The following is a 24,414-nucleotide window of genomic DNA, read 5'->3' on the forward strand; positions in this document are numbered from 1 at the left end:
CAGACTGGCTGGATTCAAACCTCCCTTCCCCTACCCACTTGATCTTGGGCAAGTTACCTCTAGGTTTCAGTTTCCTCATCTGTAGAATACAAATAATAGCATTGAACACACAAGCTTGTAGTGAGGGTTAAAGTTTATATAAGAACATGCAAGGCACATAATTAAGTGCTATGAAGTGTCAGCCATTGATTTTAATTTAAATACAAGGAACAAATTACATGCTTTGCCTATGAGAAGTGTGTATAAAATGACTATAAATCGGCCATACTGGTATAATTTGGAGCAGAATGTGCTTCTCAGTCAACAAAGTCTCATTTCCAGCAGAGGAGGGTGTTAAGTCACACCTGAAACATTCCAGCTCAGACACAGGAAATGGGCAGCTCTGTTCTTCTTTGAGAGGGAGTCATGGGGTAGAGATTGTAATAAATGAAAAAGTGAGAACTTCCAGTTTCTCAAATCTGAAGAGCGCTTGTCACGTCATAGGGACCCTGCCTGAGTGAAGGGTGGCTAAAGGGAAGAGGTCAGGGGAGAGAAGACTAATAATCCAAAGGCTGAGCATCTCTGGAGGACTTCGGTGAACAGTCGAATTGGTGCAACTGGTGAATCATTCTAGCTTCTGTAAATGAAACAGATTTCAAGGAGATGCAGAAAGTGGTAGAACACTGCAGAAAATATCACAGCAGCCAAAGCCCAAAATAAGCCAGTCCCAGCAGTCTGACAGTATATATAGAAAGAGGGAATGGTAGTTACCAGTTATTTTATTAGAGGGAGAAAATGACAGCCTTAGAAACATCTGATGAGAAGAATTTTAAAAGCAACAAAAACTTAAGATGAAAGGCTTAAACTAAAGGTTAAAAAAAATGCAACTACTAAGAGAGGAAAAAGTTGGGGGAAACAAATGGTTTTCAGTAAAAAGAATCAGTACTCCTTGGAAAATGGCTGATTTTGGGTCTGGAGCAGGAAATGGACAAGATAAGCTTAGAATACCTTGTGCTGGAAAGCAAGAAAGGTATTAGAGACTACTAGGGCCTTGTAAAAAGTATACAGGTGATAAGTTTAAACTGAGCATCAACAAGAATATTGACTTCAATGGACTGAAACAAAGACATTAAGATCCACAAGATCTTACTGATACCTGAAAAAGAAAAACTCATTGATTATCATGGGAGGTTGTTAGGGCACTAAATCATAACTCAGAAAATTGATAAACGGAAGAAAACTAAGCTTTTTCCCTGTCTTTCCTACATGATCTGATTTTCAGGAGACCTAAGTAATTCATGAGGGTAAATTCTTTATAGACAAAATCCCATTTGATAAATGCAAGAGGAATGATAGATTTAGATCATCATCATATGGATCTAGGTTACAATCATCAATGATTGATGCTACAATCATTAGGTGAAAGGTAGAAGGGTAAGCTGACTCTACCTGAACCCACTAATCACTCTTGATATCTCAAAGAGAGAAACATCCAGACATCACATGTCTCGTGATGTGATGCAACACTTTTACACAGTAACACCTACCAAGGATGCTCGCCTTTAAGTCAATCTAATCAAGCCTCTACATCTCACTGCCAGATTATAGGAAACATAGAAAATAAAGGTACAAATTAGACAACACCACAAGTAAGAAGTCAGCCCAGAAGCGGGACATTCTACCTGACAAATGACCCGCTATCTCCATCAAATCAAAGGCATGAAAAAAGAAGCAGGGGGGTTGTTATAAGAGAAAATAGATTTGAAAACCTAACAACCAAATGCAATGTGTAGACCTTGTTTAATTCCTGACTGCAACAAATCATAAGTGAAAAGACATCTTTGAGAAAAATTAAATATGGGAATTACATTAAGGAATTTTGTTAATATTTTTAGGTTTGAGAAAGGCATACAATTTTTATGTTTTTTTCTTTTTTTTCTAAGGAAAAAAGCCCTTATCAGAGATGTAAACTGAAACACATATGAATGAGATGACATAATATTTAGGATTTTGCCTTAAAATATACCAGCCCCCATTAAAAAAAAGTGGGGAAAGGAGAAATAAGTGAAACCAAATTGGCAAAATGTTGATAGGTGCTGCAGGTAAGTAGTAATTATACTATTCTCTCATAATCTCCATAACACAAAGTTTAAAAAAAGAAACAAACAATTAAATGGTTTTGGTGGAAATTCAATCTGTGACTTATCTTACCACTGACTTTATTAGGAGGTCCTCCCCGAAAGAAAAATTTAGCCATTCCCCATTTACCCTAAAGCAGTGCAAAGAGTCTTAATCAGTTTGCATTCTGAATTCAGTATGATTAGAAGTGACTGAACCAAGGAACCAGGAGTTCTAGCAGTTAACAAATGTCAGCTTAATTTTTCCTCATAAGAGACAGCCTACAAGGCACCTGGGTTGGGCAACACAACCCACAAAGAGCTTATTAGATGACAGTTGACGTCAGATTGTCAAGATCTGTGGGAGCACGAGCAAGAGTCTCACATATTCCTAAATCAGATCTTGGTCAATACAGAAGTTGCAAACTTTCTTACCAACTTGTGTAATGCACAAAGCTACTTTCTTACCAGTAGTAATGAATTTGTGCTAACTTGTCCCTATAATCAGTCAGCTGTAATCTGGAAGTACGTGCCCATGAGATACAAAACTAAAGGTCCACAAAAAGATCTAAGCCATGATTTATTTGCACTGGTATCACTGCCCTAACCAAGGGGCTAACCACATGACCCCAGGTGCTTACAAGTCATCCACTGGTTTGGCACATATTTCTCATGTTTTTCTCTTTCCTTCAAACCCTTCTGTTATGGACTGAATGTTGGTGTTCCCCCAAAATTCATATGTTGAAGCCATAAACCTCAAGATGATAGTGTTTGGAGGGGCTCTGGGAGGTACTTAGGGTTAGACTAGGTCATGAGGGTGGTGTCTCCAAGATGGAATTAGTGGCCTTATAAGAAAAGGGAGAGAGATCAAAGAATGAGAACAAAAAATTCTAAAATTTGTATGGAAACACAAAAGATTCCAAGCAGTCTTAAGAAAGAACAAAGTTATAGGTATCACACACACCCTGATTTCAAACTATACTACAGTTACAGTCATCAAAACAGTATGGTAAAGCACAAAAACAGACACACAGCTCAATAAAACATAATAGAGAGCCCAAAAATAAACCCATGCTTATAAAGTCCATTAATCTATGACAAAGGAGGAAAGAATATACCTTTTCAATAAATGGTTCTGGGAAAACTGGAGAGCTACAGCAAAAGAATCAAACTGGACCACTTTCTCACAACATATACAAAAAGAAACTCAAAACAGATGAAGGACTTAAATGTAAGACCTGAAACCATAAAACTCCTAGAAGAAAACATAGGCAGTACAGTCTGATATCAGTGTTAGCTCTATATATGTATGTGTGTGTGTGTGTATATATATATATATATATATATATAGGATCTGTCTCCTCAACTCAACATCAAAAACAAAAACAAAAATAACCCCATTTAAAAAGGACCTGAAGAGATATTTTTCCAAAGAGGACATGCAGATGGCCAACAGGCACATGAAAAGATGCTCAACATCACTAATCATCAGGGAAATGCAATTCAAAACCACAATAAGATATCACCTCACATCTGTCAGAATGACTATCATCAAAAAGACAATAAACAACAAGTGTTGGCGAGGCTATGAAGAAAAGGGAACTCTCCTGCCCTGTTGGTTAAGGTTATAATTGGCACCACCAATATGGAAAACAGTATGGAGGTCCCTCAAAAAATTAAAAATAGAACTACCACATGATCCAGCAATTTCACATCTGGGTATCTACCCAAAGTAAACAAAAGCATTAATTGGAAAACGTATATGTGCCCCTACATTCACTGCCACATTATTTACAATAGCCAAGATATGGAAACAAGCTAAGTGTCCACTGATAGACAAATGGATGAAGAAGATGGCGCATATACATATAATGAAAGATTGCTCAGCCATTTTTTAAAAAATGAAATTTTGCCATTGTGACAACATGGATGGATGTAGAGGGTATTCTGCGAAATGAAATAAGTGAGAGAAAGACATATACTGTATGAGCTCATATGTAGAATCTAAAAAACAAACAAAATGAAAATAGGCTCAAAGATACACAGAATAAACAGGTGGTCATGGGTGGTGGGGGGCGGCAAAGTAGGTGAACAAGATGAAGAGGTACAAACCTCCAGTTATAAAATAAATAAGCCATGGGGATGTCACATACAGCATAAGGAATATAGTTGATAATATTGCAATAACTTTGTACGGAGACAGATGGTAACTAGACTTGTGGTGATCATTTTGTTATGTATGCAAACATCAAATCACTATGTAATACACGTGAAACCAACATAATATTGTACGTCAACTATATTTCAATTTAAAAAACAAAAAAGAAAAGGGAAAGAGAGAGAGATCTCTCTCCCTCCATGTGCACCAGGAATGGTCATGTCAGGACACAGCAAGAAGGTGGCTATCTACAGGCCAGGAAGAGAGTTTTCACCAGAAACCAAATCCGCTGGCACCTTGATCTTGCATTTTTCAGCCTCCAAAACTGTGAGAAAATAAGTTTCTGTTGTTTAAGCCACCCAGCCTATGGTATTTTGTTATAGCAGCCTGAACAAACTAATACGGGTACATATTTCCCTTACTTTTCTCTTTCTTTTAAACCCTTTCCAACTCCTTTGATGGGAAGGTTCCAAAAACACAAAGGTGGTTCCAGAACCAAAGGAGGGGAAAATAGTTGAAAATTATGGGCTTCCAATATTGGAAAATTTGACAATCTTCCTCCAATAAAAATACTGGCCATGCACTTATGAAATGTGTTTGGAATGTCCCAAAGAGAAGTCATACAGTATTAGAACTAAAGAGGGCCAATAAAGTATACATTATTTGAAGTAACCACATTCAGAATAATTAAGTAAATATGTATTTAGGCAAGGTCCACCACAACATCATCCCAGGCGAGGGAAACACAAGCCTCCATGCAGATGAACACTCCAGATCTATTTATAAAGAAACCCTCAGCAATTCTGCTCACAGATTGTCTGGCTGCCCTCACATCTTCAGTATTCTGTGCCATGAAAAAGTAACTGTCAAGGATAATAGGAACATGATTTGACCTACTTTTCCCTAGACGCCTGCAAGGTCTATAACTCTGGTTCTTGTGTTTATTTAGTTATCACATCTTTGGGACACATTTCCTCCCTTTCTTTGCAGGCCATCCTGTACGCCACACGTTAAGGTCATTTGTGGGTAACTCCTAAACTCCCCTGGTCATGGACTTAAAGATGTCCTATTACGCTCAGTTAATCCTCAAACATTCTTCTGAGGTAGCTCATGTACAGTCATCCCTACACGGGAAGAAAAATTCTTAGGAAAAGAGAAACACAGCCTAGAAAAGCCGAAGACCTCCATCAATTCAGACCCCTCCCTGACCAAATGAGTCCATATACCAAACCCAGTGTTTCTCCCTAACTCTCAAGTTTCCACAAACCTATCTTGCAAGAGCTGAAAGTCCCCCAGTAAGATCTTTTAAGGCAGACAACCAAGACTTCTTTTTTTAACTTACAGTCCAAAAAATCTACACTGTGGTAGCTTCTCGGTCAAGTCTCCTTAAGGATGGCAAATTTTTAAAAGCTCAGTAAAACCCATCAAAAGGTGCCCAAGGCCCCGGTGAGCAGGGACACCTGACAAGTCAGCCCCGTGGCCAGAGGCCCCGGCAGGGCCTGCTGGGTGACTTATGAAAGACCCCAGGCCGCCCCGCTTCTCTTAACCGCAAAACACGTCTGACCTGCTCGGGCCATTAGATGCCCTTAGAACCCAATGAGGCACCGTCCTCCACCAGGAAATCCTATCGAACACACCAACAGGAAGTCAATATTTAAGATTCTGGGGGTGTCGCTGAGTTCTATGTGCTGGCGACTCGGGAACCCGGGAGCTAAAGCTCGCCTCGGAGCTTCCAACTCCGGGGTCTCCCCCTCGTCCGCAGCGTCGGCCAGAGCCAGTGCCGATACCCAAAGGTTGCAACGGGGCGTCCCAACACCAGCGCACACGTCTCATGCCCCCCGCAAACGGAGATTCCACTCGTGGGGCCTGAGGCTCGACGTCGGGAAAGGACTGGCCGACTGTTAGGCACCGGACACCTGCAGCTCCCCCTCTGGGGACAGGCAAACGGCCCTTCTTCCGGCGACGCTCACGGTCCCGCAGCCTGAAACCAGGTGCGCTTGGGTTAACTCAGGTGCATGTGGGGGAAGGGCAAACCTTCGCTCCCCTGGGGGAATCCCACGACCCTGCCGTCCCGGGCCCCTCTTCTGCCCAGTCCCTCACAAGGGGGCCCCTCCTGGAACCTCCCCAACTTCCAGACGCCCCCCTCGGTCGCCCGCGAGGGTGGGCGCGGGCTCCACGTGCGCGCCGCCCACGCCCATCCCGGCCGGCAGGACCCTGCCACTCACCCGGCCCCCGGCGGCGCTGCGCTTCCTCCGCAGAGTGAGGCCGCTCCGCAGCAGCGCCGGCAGGTCCCGCAGCCGCGGCCTCGGAGGCACCTGCAGCGGCTCGCGCTCCGGCTCGCGGGCGCTGGGGCTGCGGCGAAAGGCGCCGTCCGCCGCCGCCACCGCCGCCGCCGCGGCCAGGGCCGGACTCTCGCACGGCGGCTGCATCTTGACGGAGCCCACGGCCATCCTCATGCCCAGAAGGCGGTGCAGCTGCGGCTAAGGCTGCGTCGCCGGCGGCCCCTCTTCACCGCGCTCGCCTCCGCGCGCCGTCCAAGCCTTCGCCAGTCAGTGAGAGGGCACGACTGCGGCTCGGGCGCGGGGCGCGCAGCTAGCCGCTGCCCATTGGCGCGCGCCGCGGCCCCCGCCAAGCTCAGCCCCGCGCACCTCCCCCTCCCCGCCCAGGTGCGCCCGGCCCCGCCCCGCCCCGCCCTCTCCGGCGGCACACCTCCGCCCGCGGACCTGGACCCCGGCAGCCACTCCCCGGACCTTGGGAACCGTCTCTTCCACAGGTGCGGAATCCCCAGAATCCAGCACCAAACCCACTCTACTGCCCGGCCCATCCCCCAACTTCCTTTAGTCTGAAAAGTCCCGCTTCACCCCCTTTTCCTCTCTGCCAGCGTTGACTTGAACTTCGACCAAGTGAGCTGGGAAGTCTGGAGCACACCAACCCCACCCCGTGTGCGCAATGTTTTTTTTCCCCCGTCCCCACCACAGCCTGGCTCAAAATCGTAATCGCTATTCCCCAAAATGGTTTTTGCCAGAGAACTTCAAAATAGGCTCGGTATTTACAAGTCAAACACCAGTGAGGTAGAATTGCCCCCCACGCCGTCCCCTCTTTGGCACATTCATCATTAAAGGCTAAGGGGAGAAGACTTTTGTTCGTTCCTTATGCTAGATGTTTAGCAAAATAGGTTCAAGTCTGGTGACCTGGAGGTGAATCTCTGCTAACAAGTTGGAACCTGACCTTCCCTGAAAGCCTGATGCATATGATGAATGTGCTTGGTAAAGCGTAAAGGCCTACTGTGGTGTGAATCATTGTTTACACCATTCCAGGAGGTAGGAAAAGTGGATCCCTGGGAGTGAAACTATTCCAGCAGGGACTTCATGTCCAGATAGCTGTGAAACTTCACCTCCCAGATCAATCTGTCTTCAACGAGGGCCAGCCAGCGCTTTTACTCCTTATCAGTAGGACACTGGGGTCCCTATCTTTGCCTAAGACTTTTAAGAATTGAGTAAGCTTATTCATGTTAAAAAAAAAAAAAAATTGACAAGTGAGGATTACAGGACATCGGGGCCCTTGGTTGGTTTAGCCCTGTACCCTCAGCCCTCACCAGGTAGACGCTTGGCAAATATATACGGAAATATGGCCACATAAGGAAAAAAGAAGAATGACCTGTGACCTCTGCCTTCAAGGAACTTAAAACTTGGCCCAGGACTAGATACAAATATAAAATAACAAGGATATTGCCTTGTATTCTTGGTAATTGCCAAGTGAGTGTGAATAATGAGCATTGAGGGCCACAGGAGCGAGGAAATCCTTCTGGTCTGGGACAGGCAAAAGTCAGTGAAGGGAGCTTGAGCTGTGCCTTCAAGCTGAGTCCAGAAGCTTCAACCAGGCAGAAAGAAGGGTGCTGGTCCTTTGAGTAAGAAGGAAAAACATGAGAAAAATGCCAAGGTGGTAGGACACAGAACATATTGGGGACTAAATGTGTCATACTGGTGGGAGAGAGGGATCATGTGATAAAGAAGAAGGAGAAAATATCAGAATGGATGCTGGTGACACACTGGAGAAAGCCTTAAATCCTGTCACCTAAAGCTGTGTGTGTTTACTGGAAAGAGCCCTACAATAAACTCTATCATCCATTACAATTTCAAAACACCTATCACATATACTGAAGGCTGAAATCCACTTGTATGTCACATATGAGGGTACCAGCTTATATAATGTTGAAATACTTCTGCTTCCACTGGTAGTTCGTCATTGCCTTGAGCCCCTATGTCATACTCCATACTCCAAACTCCCTCCTGAAACACCAACGAAAGGTCCACTAGACCTTTAGCCCTGGTCCTGTAGAGGCCCTCCAGGACACTTGTGGTCAATAATCACTCTGATTAGGGGATGCTTATGCCATATCACCCCTGATAATACCCTCTGAATCACACCATGAACCTCCTCTGCTTTAAAATAGAACATACGTGTCCTGACTCCTAGTCCAAATCCTTGGTCTTCACACTCTTTCACAGAGCTTCTCAATGGAGGACCAGGGAGTTTGGACTTTATCCCATAGATTCTATGGTATTGACCAAAGGTCTAAAACTCAAAATCAACAGGACCTTTGGAAAGTTGGCTTGGGGTAAGCTGCTAAATGACAATTACCATATAGCCATAGTATAAGACAGGCAATAAGGAATAGCAGGAATGTGTAAGCAGAAGAGCCATGCCAGTATTTAGCTCAAATCAAGCAATACCCCACCCCGGGACCTTTGTACTTGCTGTACCCTCTGCATGGAATACACTTCCTCTGAAATACTGTCCAGTAGAACTTTCTGCAATGGTGGAAATGTTCTGTATCTGCTTTGTACCCACTACTCACATGTGGCTTTTGAGCACTTGAAATGTGACTAGTGTGCCTGAAAAACTGGATTTTAAATTTTATTTAATTTTAATTAATATAAATTGAGATAGCCACTTTGGGCTCTGGGCTACTCTGTTAGAAAGCATAGTTCTAGAATTCAGTGTTACCCTTCCTCTACTCCTTAAGTTTTTTTTTTAACTGAAATGTCTCCATTTCAGTGAGGCCATCCATGTCCATGTGATTTTAAATTGTAGCTCTTCCCATCTGCCCCTTTCCTGCTCTCTTTCCTAGCTCTCCAATGTTGCCATCCAACATTCTATGTATTTTACTTATCCATTTTCTCTGTTGTCTGCCTCCCCACAACAAGAATATAAGTCCCACAAGGGCTTGAAAGTCTTTTTCCTTTTGTTCAGTATCTAGAACATATTAGTTGAAGAACTGAATTTTATCACATGTAAGGACCCAGTTTTTCAAAAGGAGCTTAATCTGGATTTTTACATAAACTCTCCTGATTCTGCAATGTTGCAAGTTAAAAAAAAAAAAAAAAAAGCAAATCCTATGTATGGCAACATTGCACAGGTCAAACAAAACCACTGCAGTATCAGAGCTGATTTTTACTTGGAGAATGACATCATCAAAGTTAAAGTTTATGGAAATACATATGGTGAGAAAACACAAGTTTTATTGGCTATTTGCAGTGAGGGGAAATGGAAGACCAGGAAGATAACTCTGACTTTCACCTAGCTACAAAGGGATGAGGGTTTGAATGAGCGGGGTCAGTGGAAACAGAGAGAGGTTCGATGTCAGAGATTATAAAAGAAAGCTCCTCAGGGCTTGGACACATGTTAGGAGAAGTAGAAAAGTACTTCAGGTGGTGATACAGATTGTATTTTACAAAGATGACCAACACAGTGTCTCCTATCCCTACGATCTTCTGCAATACAATCTTGCCACTCCCCCATGAAGAAAACAGGATTTATTTCTCCATCTCCTTGAACCTGGGCTGGCCCTATGACTACTTTGGCCAGTAGAATCCAGCAGAGGTAACAGTGCCTGTTCTGTAAGTAGCCCCTAATTGACCTGGTAGCTTTCACTTCCTACTGTCTTGGGACGCTGGCTCTTGGGAGGGTCCCACTCAGAGCCCAGCTTCCTGTGAGAAGCCCAAGCCATCTGGAGAGTCTAGATAGAAGCGCTCTGGCAACTGAGCTCCCATCCAACAACCAGCATCAATTGCCAGCCATTTGTAAGCCATTTGGAACCTCCAGTCTAGCCAAGCCTTCACGTGACCCCTGTACTAGCTAACATCTGACTGCAACCACAGTTGCAGGGAGAAAACAAAACAAGAACTCCGCAGCTGAGCCCAATCAACCCACTGAACTATGAGAGTTAGCAACAAATTGTTTTAAGCCACTCAGTCTAGAGGTCTTTGTTACACAACAATAGATGACCAAAACATATGGTTCAGAAAAGTGTGAAGAACATACTCCCTTATGAATTCAAAAAAAAGGGGAGATTTATACTTATATTTGTATGTGTGTGAAGAAACGTGAAGTTTTTTGCAAATGGTCAGACTAGGCTACATGAGAAAGGAAAGAAGGGAGACGTTTTTCAAGCATAATTTAAAATTTTTTTTAATATTACCTACTCAAAAAAATTAAATTTTAAAAAATGGCTCTGGATTTAGAGAAGTCAGGAAGTATGGGGAGCTGGTTTTGAGGATTTCCATTTTACATAGCCGTTAAACTAACCAAACTAGAAGGTACCCCAGTGAAAATCTGACCAGCAAGAGCAGAGGGTGAGCTGGCGCTCAAGAGAAAAGACTGGAGAGATGACTATGCTGGGGTCCAGATATCTGATAGTAAAGGGTGGAGCTGGACTGCAGTGCTCAGAGGACAGAAGGGAGCAGAGACACTCAACCCCTCGTTGCACGGGGCCCTTGGAGAACACACAGCGTGTGTCTTTCCATTTCTACTTGTATGAAATTTGAAGCAGTGACTCACCTTGGTTTTCCCCCTTTAATTTTTGTGGTCCCATGTGATTATCAAGAACGCCAAGGAAAGACTTTCCTGGTGGTGCAGTGGTTAAGAATCTGCCTACTAATGCAGGGGACACGGGTTCAAGCCCTGGTCTGAGAAGATCCCACATGCCACGGAACAACTAAGCCCGTGCGCCACAACTACTGAGCCCGTGTGCCACAACTACTGAAGCCCGCGCGCCTAGAGCCTGTGCTCCAAAACAGGAGAAGCCACCGCAATGAGAAGCCCGCGCACCGCAATGAAGAGTAGCCCCTGCTCGCCACAGCTGGAGAAAGCTCACGTGCAGCAACAAAGACCCAACATGGCCAATAAATAAATAAATTAATTAATTTTTTAAAAAAGAACGCCAAGGAAAGCATCTGTTAGCTGGGTTTTCCCTTCTGTTTTTCCCCTCCCTGTGTACCTACGTATCTCCCGATAAATGTACACAATGTATGTCATGCTAAAGAGACTCCTAACACCATAGCTATCAAGACTTTGGTGAGTCCTCCTTGGTGTCCAAGCCTTCCCAACATCTCTTGTTTTAATTTTTCCTCTATTTAAGATGTTTTGCATTGCTTTACCAGCTCTCTGAAACGGAAAACCTAAATACAATTTCGCCTCTCTGTTCAAGTCTGCCAACACTTTAATATGTAATGATCAAAAGAGATTGAAGCAGACCTTCCCAAGGACTAAGGGTGAGTAATGGGGGATCAGAGGCAGAGTTTGCACTAGAAACCCAATACAGTGCATACCGCCTCGCTGAGAATGCCACATATAACTGTGTACTTGATACTAACATTATTTTTATGTTTTCTTATGGAATTAATATGCAGTCAAGAGAAATGTAGCAAAATAATGAAACATGTTTCAAACCTAAAAATGTTAAGCCTTACTCATTTTATTTTAGCGTTCAAGCATCATAAATAGAACTATCTGCCATCAGATGGTTCATAACAAATCTGTGTGATACTGTGCTATTATTTGTGTAGTGCATCACGCATTATGTGTCATGCAAATATTCCCCTCGGGGATGGTACATTTTTTCTTACGCTATTAGCATTGGTGGCTCCAGCCAGAGACTGGCTGATCAGGGTGGATGCTTTTCCTTATAAGTTTGTCCTCTATTCCTTACACTCATAATCTTGAAACAAAACCCTTCTATTCATGCCTCTTTATATGCCATTTACTGTTATCATCCTGGAAATTTCTTTTTTAAAGTCAGGTGTGCAAGTTTACCAGGCCCTTGGGTAGTTAGGACACTGGTGCAAAAAAATACCCAAGAAGACAGAGTAAGAAGGCAATAAGAAAAATAACTTGATCAACAGACAGCAAGAAAGCTGAGCCAGTCTTGTCCCATCCTCCCTGCTCTGCTATGGAAATCTACTCATCTTTTCACAGATCAAACAATATCTCCTCCCAGAAGCCTTCTCAGCTCTGCCCATTGGGATTAATCCTTCCTCAGGTAAACCCCAGAGTATACCTACAACTATGAATCTACTTTCACGGCCTCTCTTATCACAGTTAGTCTTGTATTTGAATTAAATGTTTGCATGTAAGACCTAGATGAGGTTATAAAACCCTGGAGGGCAGCGATGATTCATTTTTGTATTCCCCTCTGGTGTCTATTGCAGTGACTAGCACATTGTAGATGCTAAGTTAAAAAATGCCTTCATGAATGAATGCTGGATGAACAAATGAATGAACAAAGCTGTGATTAGCCAAACACTGTCATCTTAGGTTGAGGAAAGCAAGCCAGAGGTCTTAGCAGATGCAGAGTCTCAAAGGTCACAGTAAAATACGTTATCCCAAGGGTGATGGGAGGCTATAAATGGACTCCAGATGGTGGCATGTTCAGATCAGCAGGGAAGGAAGATGATTTTAGCATCAGTATGTAGAGTGCTTTAAAATAGGGAGACGTTGAAAGCTGGGCAGCCAGCAAAGCAGGTTATAGAATCCCAGGCATGAAGTATTAACATGGTAATCTATAAAATCGGGTTAATGGAAACTTCTGTGTTTTCCTTATAATACTTGCATTCATGCATTCTGTGAAGAGTTTCTGTGCTAATTAAATGAGATGACGTTTGTAAAGCTGTTTGCAAACCTCAAAGCGCTGCACCTAGAGCACTGCCTTCCCGTAGGGGTGAAAGGGAAGGGAGAGATGAAATGATGCCTTGGAGAAAGCAGAGCCTGGACCAGGATGGCAGAAGGGAGTGGGAAAGCAAACAGGGTATCAAAGGTCATGCCCAACCAGAAGACAGAAACCTTTGACAGTATGTTTCTTTCTGTTTGTGAATTTGAAGCATCTGTAGCATTGACACAAGCTAAGTACAGAGTAAGCAGTGAGAAAATCTGCCTTAGAACATTCTGGCAACATTGTATGAGTTCAAATTGTTATTCGAAGATCTTGGTGAGAAGATATAGATGTGGGGCTAGAGAACACTCAAGAGCAGGAATGTCTCCTAAATTCTTAAATATAAAGAAGCTCTTTAGCTTAAAGAAGATGACAGCATTCAAGGGACAACAAGGTCATTGTTTTAATATACCTTGAATACGCAGAAGATAAATTGGACTCATTCTATACAGAGTTAAGACTGAAGATGGAAACCACAGAGTAAAATTTCTTCTCAACATAATAAAGGCTTTTCTATCCACTTAAAGTCCATTTTGAACCTAAAATTGTCCTTACCCTTGCAAAATAGGGGGCTTACACCAGACTTGATGGAAATTCGTTTTATCAGACGCATGATTGGATTCAGTGACCTGTAAGTTTCCATCCAACCCAAACATTCACTTTCTACACTGGCCCTAGTGAATACTGAAGTGGTTACATAAGGCAGCAATTCTCAAAGTGTGGTCTGGGGACCTCTGGGGATCCTCAAGACTCTTGCAGGGGTTCCGTATGGTAGAAACTATTTTCTTAATAATGCTAAAATGTTATTTGTCTTTTTTGTTCTCATTTTCTCATGAGGATACACTGGTGTTTTCCAGAGGCTACGGACATGTGATATTGCAACAAATGGAATGCAGGAACAGATAAGGCACTCGAGCAGCTCCTTCTAAGCCAAACATCAAGGAAATTAACAAAAATATAAACAATGCCATTCTTTTCACTAACTTTGTTTTGTTTTGGAGAAGTTATTTTTCATAAAACATATTTCTATTAACATATAATCAGTTTATTATTAAATGAATTAATAAATATTTTAAAATTTTTGCTCTTTTCAATTTTAATATAGTAAGTATCCATAGACATGACCCACAGAAAACAAAAGCTCAGTAATTTAAAAGTGTAAAGGTGTCCCAAGACCAAGGAACTTGCAAACTGTTATTATAGGGCATGGTTAGAAAAAAATTTCTCTCTGATAGTAAGAAAGGAGGGAGATGTGAACAGGCTAAAAAAGCTTTCTGCCTTGCCCACTTCCCAGCTACCTTTGCTGAAGTAATACCACTTTCATCCTGACACAGAAGTAGTGATTTCCACAAAGGTGGCTACTAGAGGGACCTGGGTGATGGAATGGTGAGACCCGTGCTTTGCAACCAGATGGGCCTGAGTTTAAACCCAGATTTTTCCACCTTCTAGTTACATGGTCTTAAATTACTTGACTTCTCTGAGCCTCCATGATCTGTTCTGTGTAATACTAATACTACCAGGTTGCTGAGAAGATTAGACAGGATCTACATGCAGACTCTAACCCAATGAGGTACCTTTTAAATCACAGCTCTCTATGTGGCTGGAGCTGCTGTTGATAAATCCCAGGTGAGGCCCAAGGAAGCCACATGACCTGGTGAACAAACAATGGTCTAGATATGATCTTCACCAACTTTTCCCACATAATCCCCTCTCTAGGCAAACCCCAAATCTTTACACAGGTTATTCCCAAAGCACCTTCTTTATTGCCAACACCCAAAACATAACTTCCTCATCCTTTCTACTCTGAATACAGCTATGGGGGAATAAAACAAACACCGAAAGTGCAATCAGAAAACCTAGGTCATGTCCCACATTTCTTGATTTATTAGCTCTGCGACCTTCACCAAGCACTTCACCTCTTTAAGCCTGTTTCCTCATCTATAAAACGGGATAATAAAACCTAGTCTGTGGGATGGTAATAAAGGCTAAAGTAAAAAATGCCTATGAAAACACCTAGCAAACAGTGAAATATATGTGTTGTTGTTATTAATAAATCTTGTCTATTCTATGTTCAAAACTGGTCTAACCTAAAAAATTCCATAGCAAATACTAATCAAAATTATCTCCCCACAAACACACAGATACACACATGCAAGTACACGGTGATTGGATAGTAACATGAAATTTTGCACACATTTTCACAAGCACACAAACTTTGTGAAAGAATGTGTTCTAGGCAATCCCCCCAATTTGTTTTTCTAATCTAAAGCTTTGTATCAAGCCCAGATAGAGAGAAACACTTGACATATCAATCTTTATTTCTAAATAAACCTACTTAAAAGAGGTAATGTTGATAAGAGCAGCAATGAAGAACTTTCTTAGGAAATTAAAATGTGACGCTCATCTGATTCTCTCCCTCTGACCTGGTCCCTTAGGAGGGAAAAGAGGGCTTGAGGAAGAGATGCTTGAAGGGGTAAAAATTCACAACTGCTATTAGCAGAGCTGCTAACTAAATCTTTTATCTGCAGGTGCTCTTTTATGTCTATTGATTTAGAACTAGGAAAAGCTTTTGGTCATAAAGTTTCTGATTATGCCTGATGAAATGTCAAAACCTGCATTGTCAAGGCTGAGAGAATCTGACCCTGTTCTCCAGTCGATTCAGGATGAGCCAATTTTGGTCATGGTCCACTGGGTTATGTGCATATTTGTTATCCCTGGCTCCCCTTTGGCTGTAAACTTTCTGAGGACTAATGCCATTCCTTCCAAATATTGTGTGAACTCCCCATCACTTACAGAGCTGTTCTCTGCAATGATGGGCATTACACGGAACTGTAGTTTTATGATTTCAGATCAAAACTGATATCCTTTCACTTTTCAAATATGTAGATTTGAAACATGTTCTCAGATACCATTCACAATAGTAACAACAGAATTTCATATCTATTTACAAGGGAGACTCAGAGGATCAACAGGCCTTAATATTTGTAAAGTCTTAATAGTTTTTCTCAAGTTGTATGGACAAGATGCTTTTTAGATCTCTATTTGGGGTGTAGACATTAGAAGAGAAGAAGAAATGTAGTCAAGAGTCCATGAAATCATAGGGAAGACTTGGAAGCATCGTGGAAAGGTGAACGGGCTATGTCTCTGGCCTCAGTTCCATCATTTGCAAAATGAGGATAATCATAGGACCTGCCTCATTAGATTATTGTGGGGAATCCATGAGATATTAAGTGTAAAGTACCTAGAACAATGCAGGCACAGTCAGGAGTACAGGTGTGTTCAAAAGTATCTTTATTACTCTCTTCAATCTGGGCTACATAGATTTTAGAAGGTCTGGGAACTTCCTGAAATCATACGAAGAATGCCTGTGTACTTCTCTGATGAAAGAAACATAGGCTTCGTCATATTTTCGAAGTAGGTAATCTAAGAACAAAAACTCCTAAGACCCATGACGCTTGGGCTGAGCCTAACTCCCTAAATGTGAGCGTGTATAGACCAGAAATGAAGACAGATGTAAGCTGCCCCATTTACATTTGCAGCATTAATTATGAATTCCACTACGATTTAAAGGTTTCCTCCTTCTTTTGTGGACCCCTATCTAGTACAGGTGGATCACCCTCCAGCACCCTACCACCACCACTACAAGATATAAGCCTGAAAATGAACATAAGTTAACACTCCACGCTGGTGTTGGTCAGGTGGACCAGTATCTGCTGGCAAAGAAGTTTTGGGAGGGATTGAAGGCAGTCTGGGAAAGGGCAAAACAAGTGGAAATCTGACAATCCTGTTGATACTCAAATCCTACAAATACCCCCAAAGAAGAAGTGACAATCATCACAGGATCAGATATGACAGGGAAAATGCTAGAGGAGAAGATAGTAAAGAAGGCATTTACAGGAGGCTACTTGGCTTTCTGTTTCAATTTTGCATTTGTCTTTCTAAGGCAGCACAGATCCTCCATAAGAAGAAAAAGACAGATGGGGTGACAGAATTTTGTGGCTGTTTTCTGGAGCATTTACTAGAGAATTTAAGACTCTTCAGAGTTACTGTTGGATATGTATTCAGAATAATTTTCTGCCATGACAACAGGTAAACCTCATAAAATTTCAGCCTCTAACAAGAGGGCAGAAATGTTGCATTTCTAGCGTTTCTGCCTTTCAGTTTGCAATATTAATAACCTTGAATAGCTACTCAGTATTCTAAATAATTGAAGCTGCCTTGCTTGAAATCTACTTTATTGTTGTTGGTGACAAAAATGATTAATTCATTATTCTCTCCGGACAATTTGGACAACTTCCTGAAATGGGCCTTACTGCTTGAAGATCACACACTTTTTGTTCACGTTACATATCTCTGGAATCCAACTAGAGGTGATGCTGATTTTGCTCTAAGAAGCATATCAACATTTGATGTTCTTTTTTCTTTCTGGCTTAATTATAGATCATGCCCAGGAATCAGACAACCAATATTTATAGAACATCAATCCTGCGCTCAGCCCCATGTGAGCTACAGATGTGGATGACAGCCTTCATTCCCTCAAGGAGCTCAGAAAATAGTTGGGAGAGTTAAAGCAATCACATTTGAAAAAAGAGAAATCTATTCAATAGTCACTAAGCCCTACTGTGTTCTGAGATGGAAAGATGAATAATTGGGGGTTCTTGCCCTCTGTAGCAGGGGAGCTCTTATTAAGAACTCTTTTGGGGGGAAGAGCTTATAAGACTTGCAGAATTTCAAAGGAAGAGGAGATCAGTGAGAACACCCAGAGTTAAGGAAGACATCATGGCTCAGGGACATGTTGAAGAATGAGAAGGATTTAGACAGTCAAGCAGCGAGAGGAAAGAAAATCATGGAAGTTGAAATGACCAGCTCTGCACGATGCCCAATGCCAGGGGGCTATACACAAGCTGCACACCCATTATCCACTGGCCCTGGAAATGATCATGGCTTGTTCATGGTAACAGGAAAAAGCAAAACGTCTTGAGTAATGGAAAATGAGAGCACGCTGGGCTGTTAGGGACAGGCTAGAATATGGAGGGCCTCGAAAGTCAGGCGGAGTACATTGGAAGGTGTGTGGTAATCCATAGGGAGCACAGTATGTTTCTTAGCTGGGGACGGACATGGTGGAAGCATGCTTGGGGATAATTAGCCAAGAAACAGGAAGCAGAGTTGCCTAGAATATCTGGAATTAAGATCAAGGAGGCAGGGCGTCCCTGGTGGCGCAGTGGTTGAGAGTCTGCCTGCCGATGCAGGGGACACGGGTTCGTGCCCCGGTCCGGGAAGATCCTACGTGCCACGGAGCGGCTGGGCCCGTGAGCCATGGCCACTGAGCCTGCGCGTCCTGAGCCTGTACTCCGCAACGGGAGAGGCCACAACAGTGAGAGGCCCGCGTACTGAAAAAAAAAAAAAAAAAAAAAAGATCAAGGAGGCAGACTTGGAGGTATCACAGTGACCCAGTTGAGGTGATGATAACTGAGGCTACTAAGTAGTAGTCTAAGCAGGAATGGAGAGGAAAGGAAGAGTTGAACATATTGAAGCAAAACCCAACAAGATGATGATGTGGGGAATGGAAGATGAAAGGGGATTCAGGCAGGGGTGAGAGCTGCTTTTGATGACCTGCCCCAAACAGTTTGGGAGCTCAATGCCTTTGTCTAGGATAATAAAACAATGTGGAACCTTCGTCCAATAAACTCACTTGCCATTACTAAAACAAAAGAAACACAGAAAGTATTTTTAAATTTTAGGAAAAATTCTGGGAAACCAAACAAGGGATTTTGTGCTTCTCAGTTCAATGCTAACTCCGTTGGCATCAGGGCCAAACTAATACCCCAACAGGTTGCTAGGAGAAATTTTCTTGCAAAACATGCTTAAACTAAAGACAGGATTAAGGTCCTCATAATTTACAGAATGACCTACTTCAAAGGAAGTCCATTTAGAGGTAACAGGTGGATTTACAGGAGTTCGTAGATTTACCCAGAGCCTATTTGAAAACTTCCCTCCATAAAATACTTTAATCAATTCACAGGGGAGGCTTTTCTAAATAATTAGATGGAAAATAGTAGAGTACCATGCACTTTTATTATTTCCTTTTTACCAGTAAATGAGAAGAAGGTAAATAAGTTGGCTGAGATGCGTGGAGTGAGTCAGCCACAGCTCTTTAAAACTGTGGTTCTGGTCTTTAGCCCTGAGCTGAAGACCATGTAGCAATGAAGGTGATTAAATGCTACAGTGATGGACCCCTGCATGTTTCATATAAAGCCTTTAAGCCAGCAATACTTCTCAGGATTAATGCACTAATAGAAAAAGATTCACAAAAGATGCAACAGAGAAATAGCTTCTGTGACAGAACCTTTCCTATTGGGGCAAAGATAAGTGATCCTGCTGGCAAAACAGCTGCAGAGCTTACACACATGGTCAGGTGAGGCCTTGTTAATGAGCTCATCTAGAGCCTTGTCCCAGAGCCATCCTCATTCCAGAACTGAGGGTCTTGCTGCAAATAGTTTTCAGAGGGTTAAGGGAGCCTGGAAGGCTGAAAGTTACTTAGTGTGGAGTGTCCTTAGCATTGTTCTGAGTAAGCACTGAGAAGACCTCAACCTCTGACTGCACTCCATCAGCTTGAGAGTAACGCAGGTTTAGGGTCAGTGGTCCTTAGCAGAAGCTTTACTGCACACACAGGGCAGCTTCCATTGTTCCTAAGAAGTCTGTTTCTCTCACAGTCTCTTGGACTCCAATTCAGAAGCAACCCCCGCTACCACACCCCCATGGACAAAGAAAACTACACAGCAGTTGTTACAGCAGCCCTATAAGAAAATATGTGGCTCAGGCACAAGACAACTTATTAAAATCATTCTACACTGATGCAAACACACCTACCCAACATGGAGATGTGATGCAAGAGCACAGGCTAATCAAATCCAATAAGCACTGAAAGGACTGGGCTTTTGCGTTTATGAAAAAAAAAAAAAATGCAGAGTGGTTAATTTAAAGCAAAAGCTTTTCCACAAGGCAGGACTGTAGAGCACCCCTCCCTGCAAAGAGAGGCTCCAGGGTTCACCAGCTGATGGACCACTTACCATCTTACCACAGAAAGAATGCAATGAAGTGTGTCATACTTTTAAATTAGAAACCGTAGCAGCATCTTTAAATATGGACGTTTCATATGCACACACAGGTAGCCAGAAAGCAGGTTGCCCTAGATCTGGTCCCCCCAGAATCACACCCTGAAATAAGAGTTCTAGAGCAAGTAGTTTACTTGGGAGATGCTCCCAGGAATAGCAATGGAAGGATGGAGAACTTCAACAGGGATAGGAAGGAAGCCAAGAAAAGGTGCATTATCAAGAAAGATTAATACTTGATATCTTAATCTGGAGCTTAATACTGCTGCAGAACTCTGGGAGCCAATGTAGAGTTATAAGAGTTACCCTGTTTGAGTGTGAGGGAGTTGGGGGTAGTTATACTCCAGTTACCATGAGTCATTGGGCATCAATTCTCCGGGACTTCCATTCTACACTGAGCACTGACAGGGTAGGTTTCAGGCATCAGGATAAAACCTCCACACACACTGATGTGATGCTGGCAGTTTAACGTCTGGCTGGTGTGTGCTACAGTGATGAGACCCAAGGGGACATGGGCAGGATCTGCCAGACACACCTCCCTCAGAAAATCCCCCAAATACTAGACCAGGAGAGAGAGTTTTTAGGCAAACATGCTCTTTCTCTCAAAGTACATTTTTCTCCCACTTACTTTAAGCAGATGCACATTTCCTATTTTCTGGAGTTACATGACTGAAAAGAGGCAAAGGTCCAAGGAAAGAGGCATGTATTAGTTTGCCAGGGCTGCCGTAACAAAGTATCACAGACTGGGTAGCGTGCACAACAGCAGGGGTCCCCAACCCCTGGGCTGCTACCAGTCCACGGCCTGTTAGGAAGGGGGCCGCACAACAGGAGGTGAGCGGCGAAGCTTCATCTGCCTCCCCCCATCGCTCACATTACGCCTGAACCCTCCCGCCCCACCTCCGTGGAAAAAATGTCTTCCACGAAACCCGTCCCTGGTGCCAAAAAGGTTGGGGACCACTGCACAACAGAAATTCATTTTCTCACAGTTCTGGAGGCTGGAAGTCCAAGATCAAGGTGTCAGCAAGTTAGGTTCCTCCTGAGGCCTCTCTCCTTGGCTTGTAGATGGCCATCTCCTTCCTGTGTCTTCAGGTGGCCCTTTCTCTCTTCATGGCCATCCCTGGTGTCTCTTGGTGTCTCCAAACTCCCTGTTCTTAAAAGAACAGTCAGAATGAATTAGGATCCGCCCATATGACCTTGTTTAACCTTAATTACCATTTTAAAGGCCCTATCTCTAAACACAATCACACTCTGAAGTACTGGAGGTTAGGGCCTCAACACGCGAATTTTGAGGAGGGGGATGGAAATTCAGCCCATGACAGACAGTAATTAGCACATTCATCATTTAGATTTGTAAAATTTCTGTTAAGAAGGAAAGTAGTAGTTACCAGGTTCAAGCAAACCCCTAACTGTTGTCTTAATTTGGAAGAGACCTTCCATGAGTTCCTCAGGATCTCAGTCCATGATGTGAGGACCCCCTGCAATGAGACCTCATGCTGTTTAGTAAATCCTAGCTCCACTGTATTAAATCCTGAGTGCAATCTGTGAAAGCTATGACAAGAACTGACCTCTCCTGAGTGCTGTCTATGCATCAGGAGCTGTGCTAAGCAATCTACAGCTATTAAGTGATTCTAGTAGGTTTGGTAATTATTTACATTTAACAGAGGAGAAAACAGGTTTAAAGAGGCAATTAACTATTTTTAGTTCTTTATTAAAACAACTGAACCTGGCTCATAATTAATAAGAATACAAAGACAAGCCTTCCTGTACTGCAATTTTTATAGCGAATGTAGTAAATATTTGAAAGGTAAACCTATTAAACACTGAGATCGGGCTTGGGGGAAGATGGGAAGAGTAGGGTAATTAGTAAGACTTTGGACTTGTCCCAAGAGGCTGACTATGTAATTGGGAGAAAGGAGAAATGTACCAGGTAAAAGGGAGATAGAACACAACCGAGTGCAGTACAGAGCCTCACGAGAACTCAGGCCAAGAGGACACTGATCCCAGCAGAGAGGACGCAGGAGAGCTCGAAGGTGCAGTCGGCACTCAAGCTGAATAAATTGCAGTATGGGACATGGAAGTAGGCATGTTTACCTCATCTTTCTCCATTCTTCAACAGCATGCACTCATAAATTTGAGCAGAGAATTCGAGCCCAGCAGCCAGGAGCACTTCCATACAGAAGGTCAATATCTGAGAGCAAATCCTTTGCAACGGGGACACTGTACGTGGAGTCAGTGCAGTGGAGGAAGGAAATGGCCACGTGTGGGCTCCACACGAGCTGCGTGTGTAGGCTGTTGGCATGGAGAGTGCCTTTATAAAATTAGGTGTTGACATTCAAAAACTGGGAGATTTCTTACTGAACTCCAGCTTTCTTGGCCGCTCTGGACAAATCAAAAGACCTGGCACCCTGGCCCACACGCTTGCCTGAGGTGAGTGGAAGCTCCTCCTTGGCTAGACGATGCTCTCTCCATTTCTTCCAGCCCCATCGCTCCCTGTTGTTTTGCACCGGCTGACCTCACTTCTTTAAGTTAGTTGCCTGGCAGGACCCTGGGGTAGCTGGGATGTCGTCACTTGGCTGAGTCTCATACTGAGTCAGAGGACTGAAACACTCTGTGCTTTAATCTTGTCTCTACTATTTTACTACCTGTTACCTCAGTTTCCTCATCTGTTAAGTGGGCATAATAGTGTACTCAAATCTATAGCCACCACTTAATATGTGTAATTTGCCTAGCATAGCATCTGACCCATAGAAAGCTTTAAATAGAGGTCAGCTCTTATTATTTGTTACTGTTGTTCTAGGGTTTTGTCAGTATGGGCAGTTGTCTTTGGATAATTACCTCCCTTAGAGAAAAATGCCAATGGAGCCAAGGTCTTCCATTTGGACCATACGGAGGGCAGTTAGTTTTGCATTATTCCAAAAGCATTTCTGCAACCCCAGCTCAGCCTGGCCATCTTACATGCATGTCATTGTTCCAAAAACGCACCAGGAAGATAGTCTAGCAAAGCACTCCACTGACAAAGGGGTTGGTGGCATCTCTTTTGTAGACGAGGTACAAACATTTCTCTTAACAACAACAACAAAACCCACCTCCAATCTCGATTGTACTAAGGATTTATGCTAAATCCAAACAAACAAAACTCTATTCTGTCTTAAGAGTTTAGGTTGTAGAAATCAAAATGTCCCTTCATGGTAAACTTTAGACAAGATTAAGGGCAGGAAAAGGGTATTAATACATTCACATACATGAATTATATACATATTCATAATTATTCCTCAGCTAATAATAACCTGAGTTAACATTCCCTGAACAGACAGGGACTGATTGCAGGAGAAGAGGAGGCGGATGGTAAGGTGTGGGCTGCCAGATTAATCCAGGAGGCATTTTTAGTTTGTACTGAGTAAATCCTACACAGGATGATGGAGACTTATCTCCCTTGAGAAACTGCATAACCACAAAGTGGCAAGACTCAGGGACGGTACCTCCTCTATTCCTTTCCCTGCTACAGCACAGAGGCTGGAAACAGGGGCCAGACCCCCTGGTTTCAAATTCCATGCCTGAGCAAGTCACAATTTGTCCAAACTCAATTTCCCCATGTGAAAGAGGTATGCAAGAATCCCTCCTACCCAGAGTTGTCGTGAGGATAAAATACACATAAAGCGCTTAGCACAGTGTCTGACATACAGTAAACACTCAATAAAATTAGGCATTTATATTACTATTATTATTATTTTTTTTTTTTTTTTTTTGTGATATGCGGGCCTCTCACTGCTGTGGCCTCTCCCGTTGCGAAGCACAGGCTCCGGACACGCAGGCTCAGCGGCCACGGCCCACGGGCCCAGCCGCTCCGCGGCACGTGGGATCCTCCCGGACCGGGGCACGAACCCGCGTCCCCTGCATCGGCAGGCGGGCTCTCAACCACTGCGCCACCAGGGAAGCCCCTACTATTATTAATTAAAGGTCAGCCTCTCTTTTTTAAAAAATTGAAATATAATTGATTTATAATGTTGTGTTAGTTTCAGGTGTACAGCAAAGTGACTCAGTTTTACATACACATATATA

General features: G+C 43.0%; 1 protein-coding gene across 6 annotated transcripts in view; it reads right to left on the reverse strand.

Moving 5' to 3' along the window:
- RAPGEF5 (Rap guanine nucleotide exchange factor 5) overlaps nucleotides 1-21,443 on the reverse strand; it is a 237,837-nt gene extending 216,394 nt beyond the window's left edge. For 4 of the 6 annotated variants that reach the window (XR_010842255.1, XR_010842254.1, XR_010842256.1 and 1 more), the window contains exon 1: nucleotides 6,480-6,863. Coding sequence is in view for 2 of the 6 variants with exons in the window: in XM_059074040.2 (XP_058930023.1) it covers nucleotides 6,480-6,710 (231 nt within the window). In the remaining 4 variants the exon portion in view is untranslated. Of the gene's footprint in view, nucleotides 1-6,479; nucleotides 6,865-21,339 lie in introns of those variants that run through there. The other 2 variants (XM_067042648.1, XM_067042644.1) reach the window with 2 other exon arrangements.
- Between the last annotated feature and the right edge of the window lie 2,971 nt (nucleotides 21,444-24,414).

Source organism: Kogia breviceps, chromosome 9 (genome assembly GCF_026419965.1).
Source record: "Kogia breviceps isolate mKogBre1 chromosome 9, mKogBre1 haplotype 1, whole genome shotgun sequence".
Taxonomy (NCBI): Eukaryota; Metazoa; Chordata; class Mammalia; order Artiodactyla; family Physeteridae; genus Kogia; species Kogia breviceps.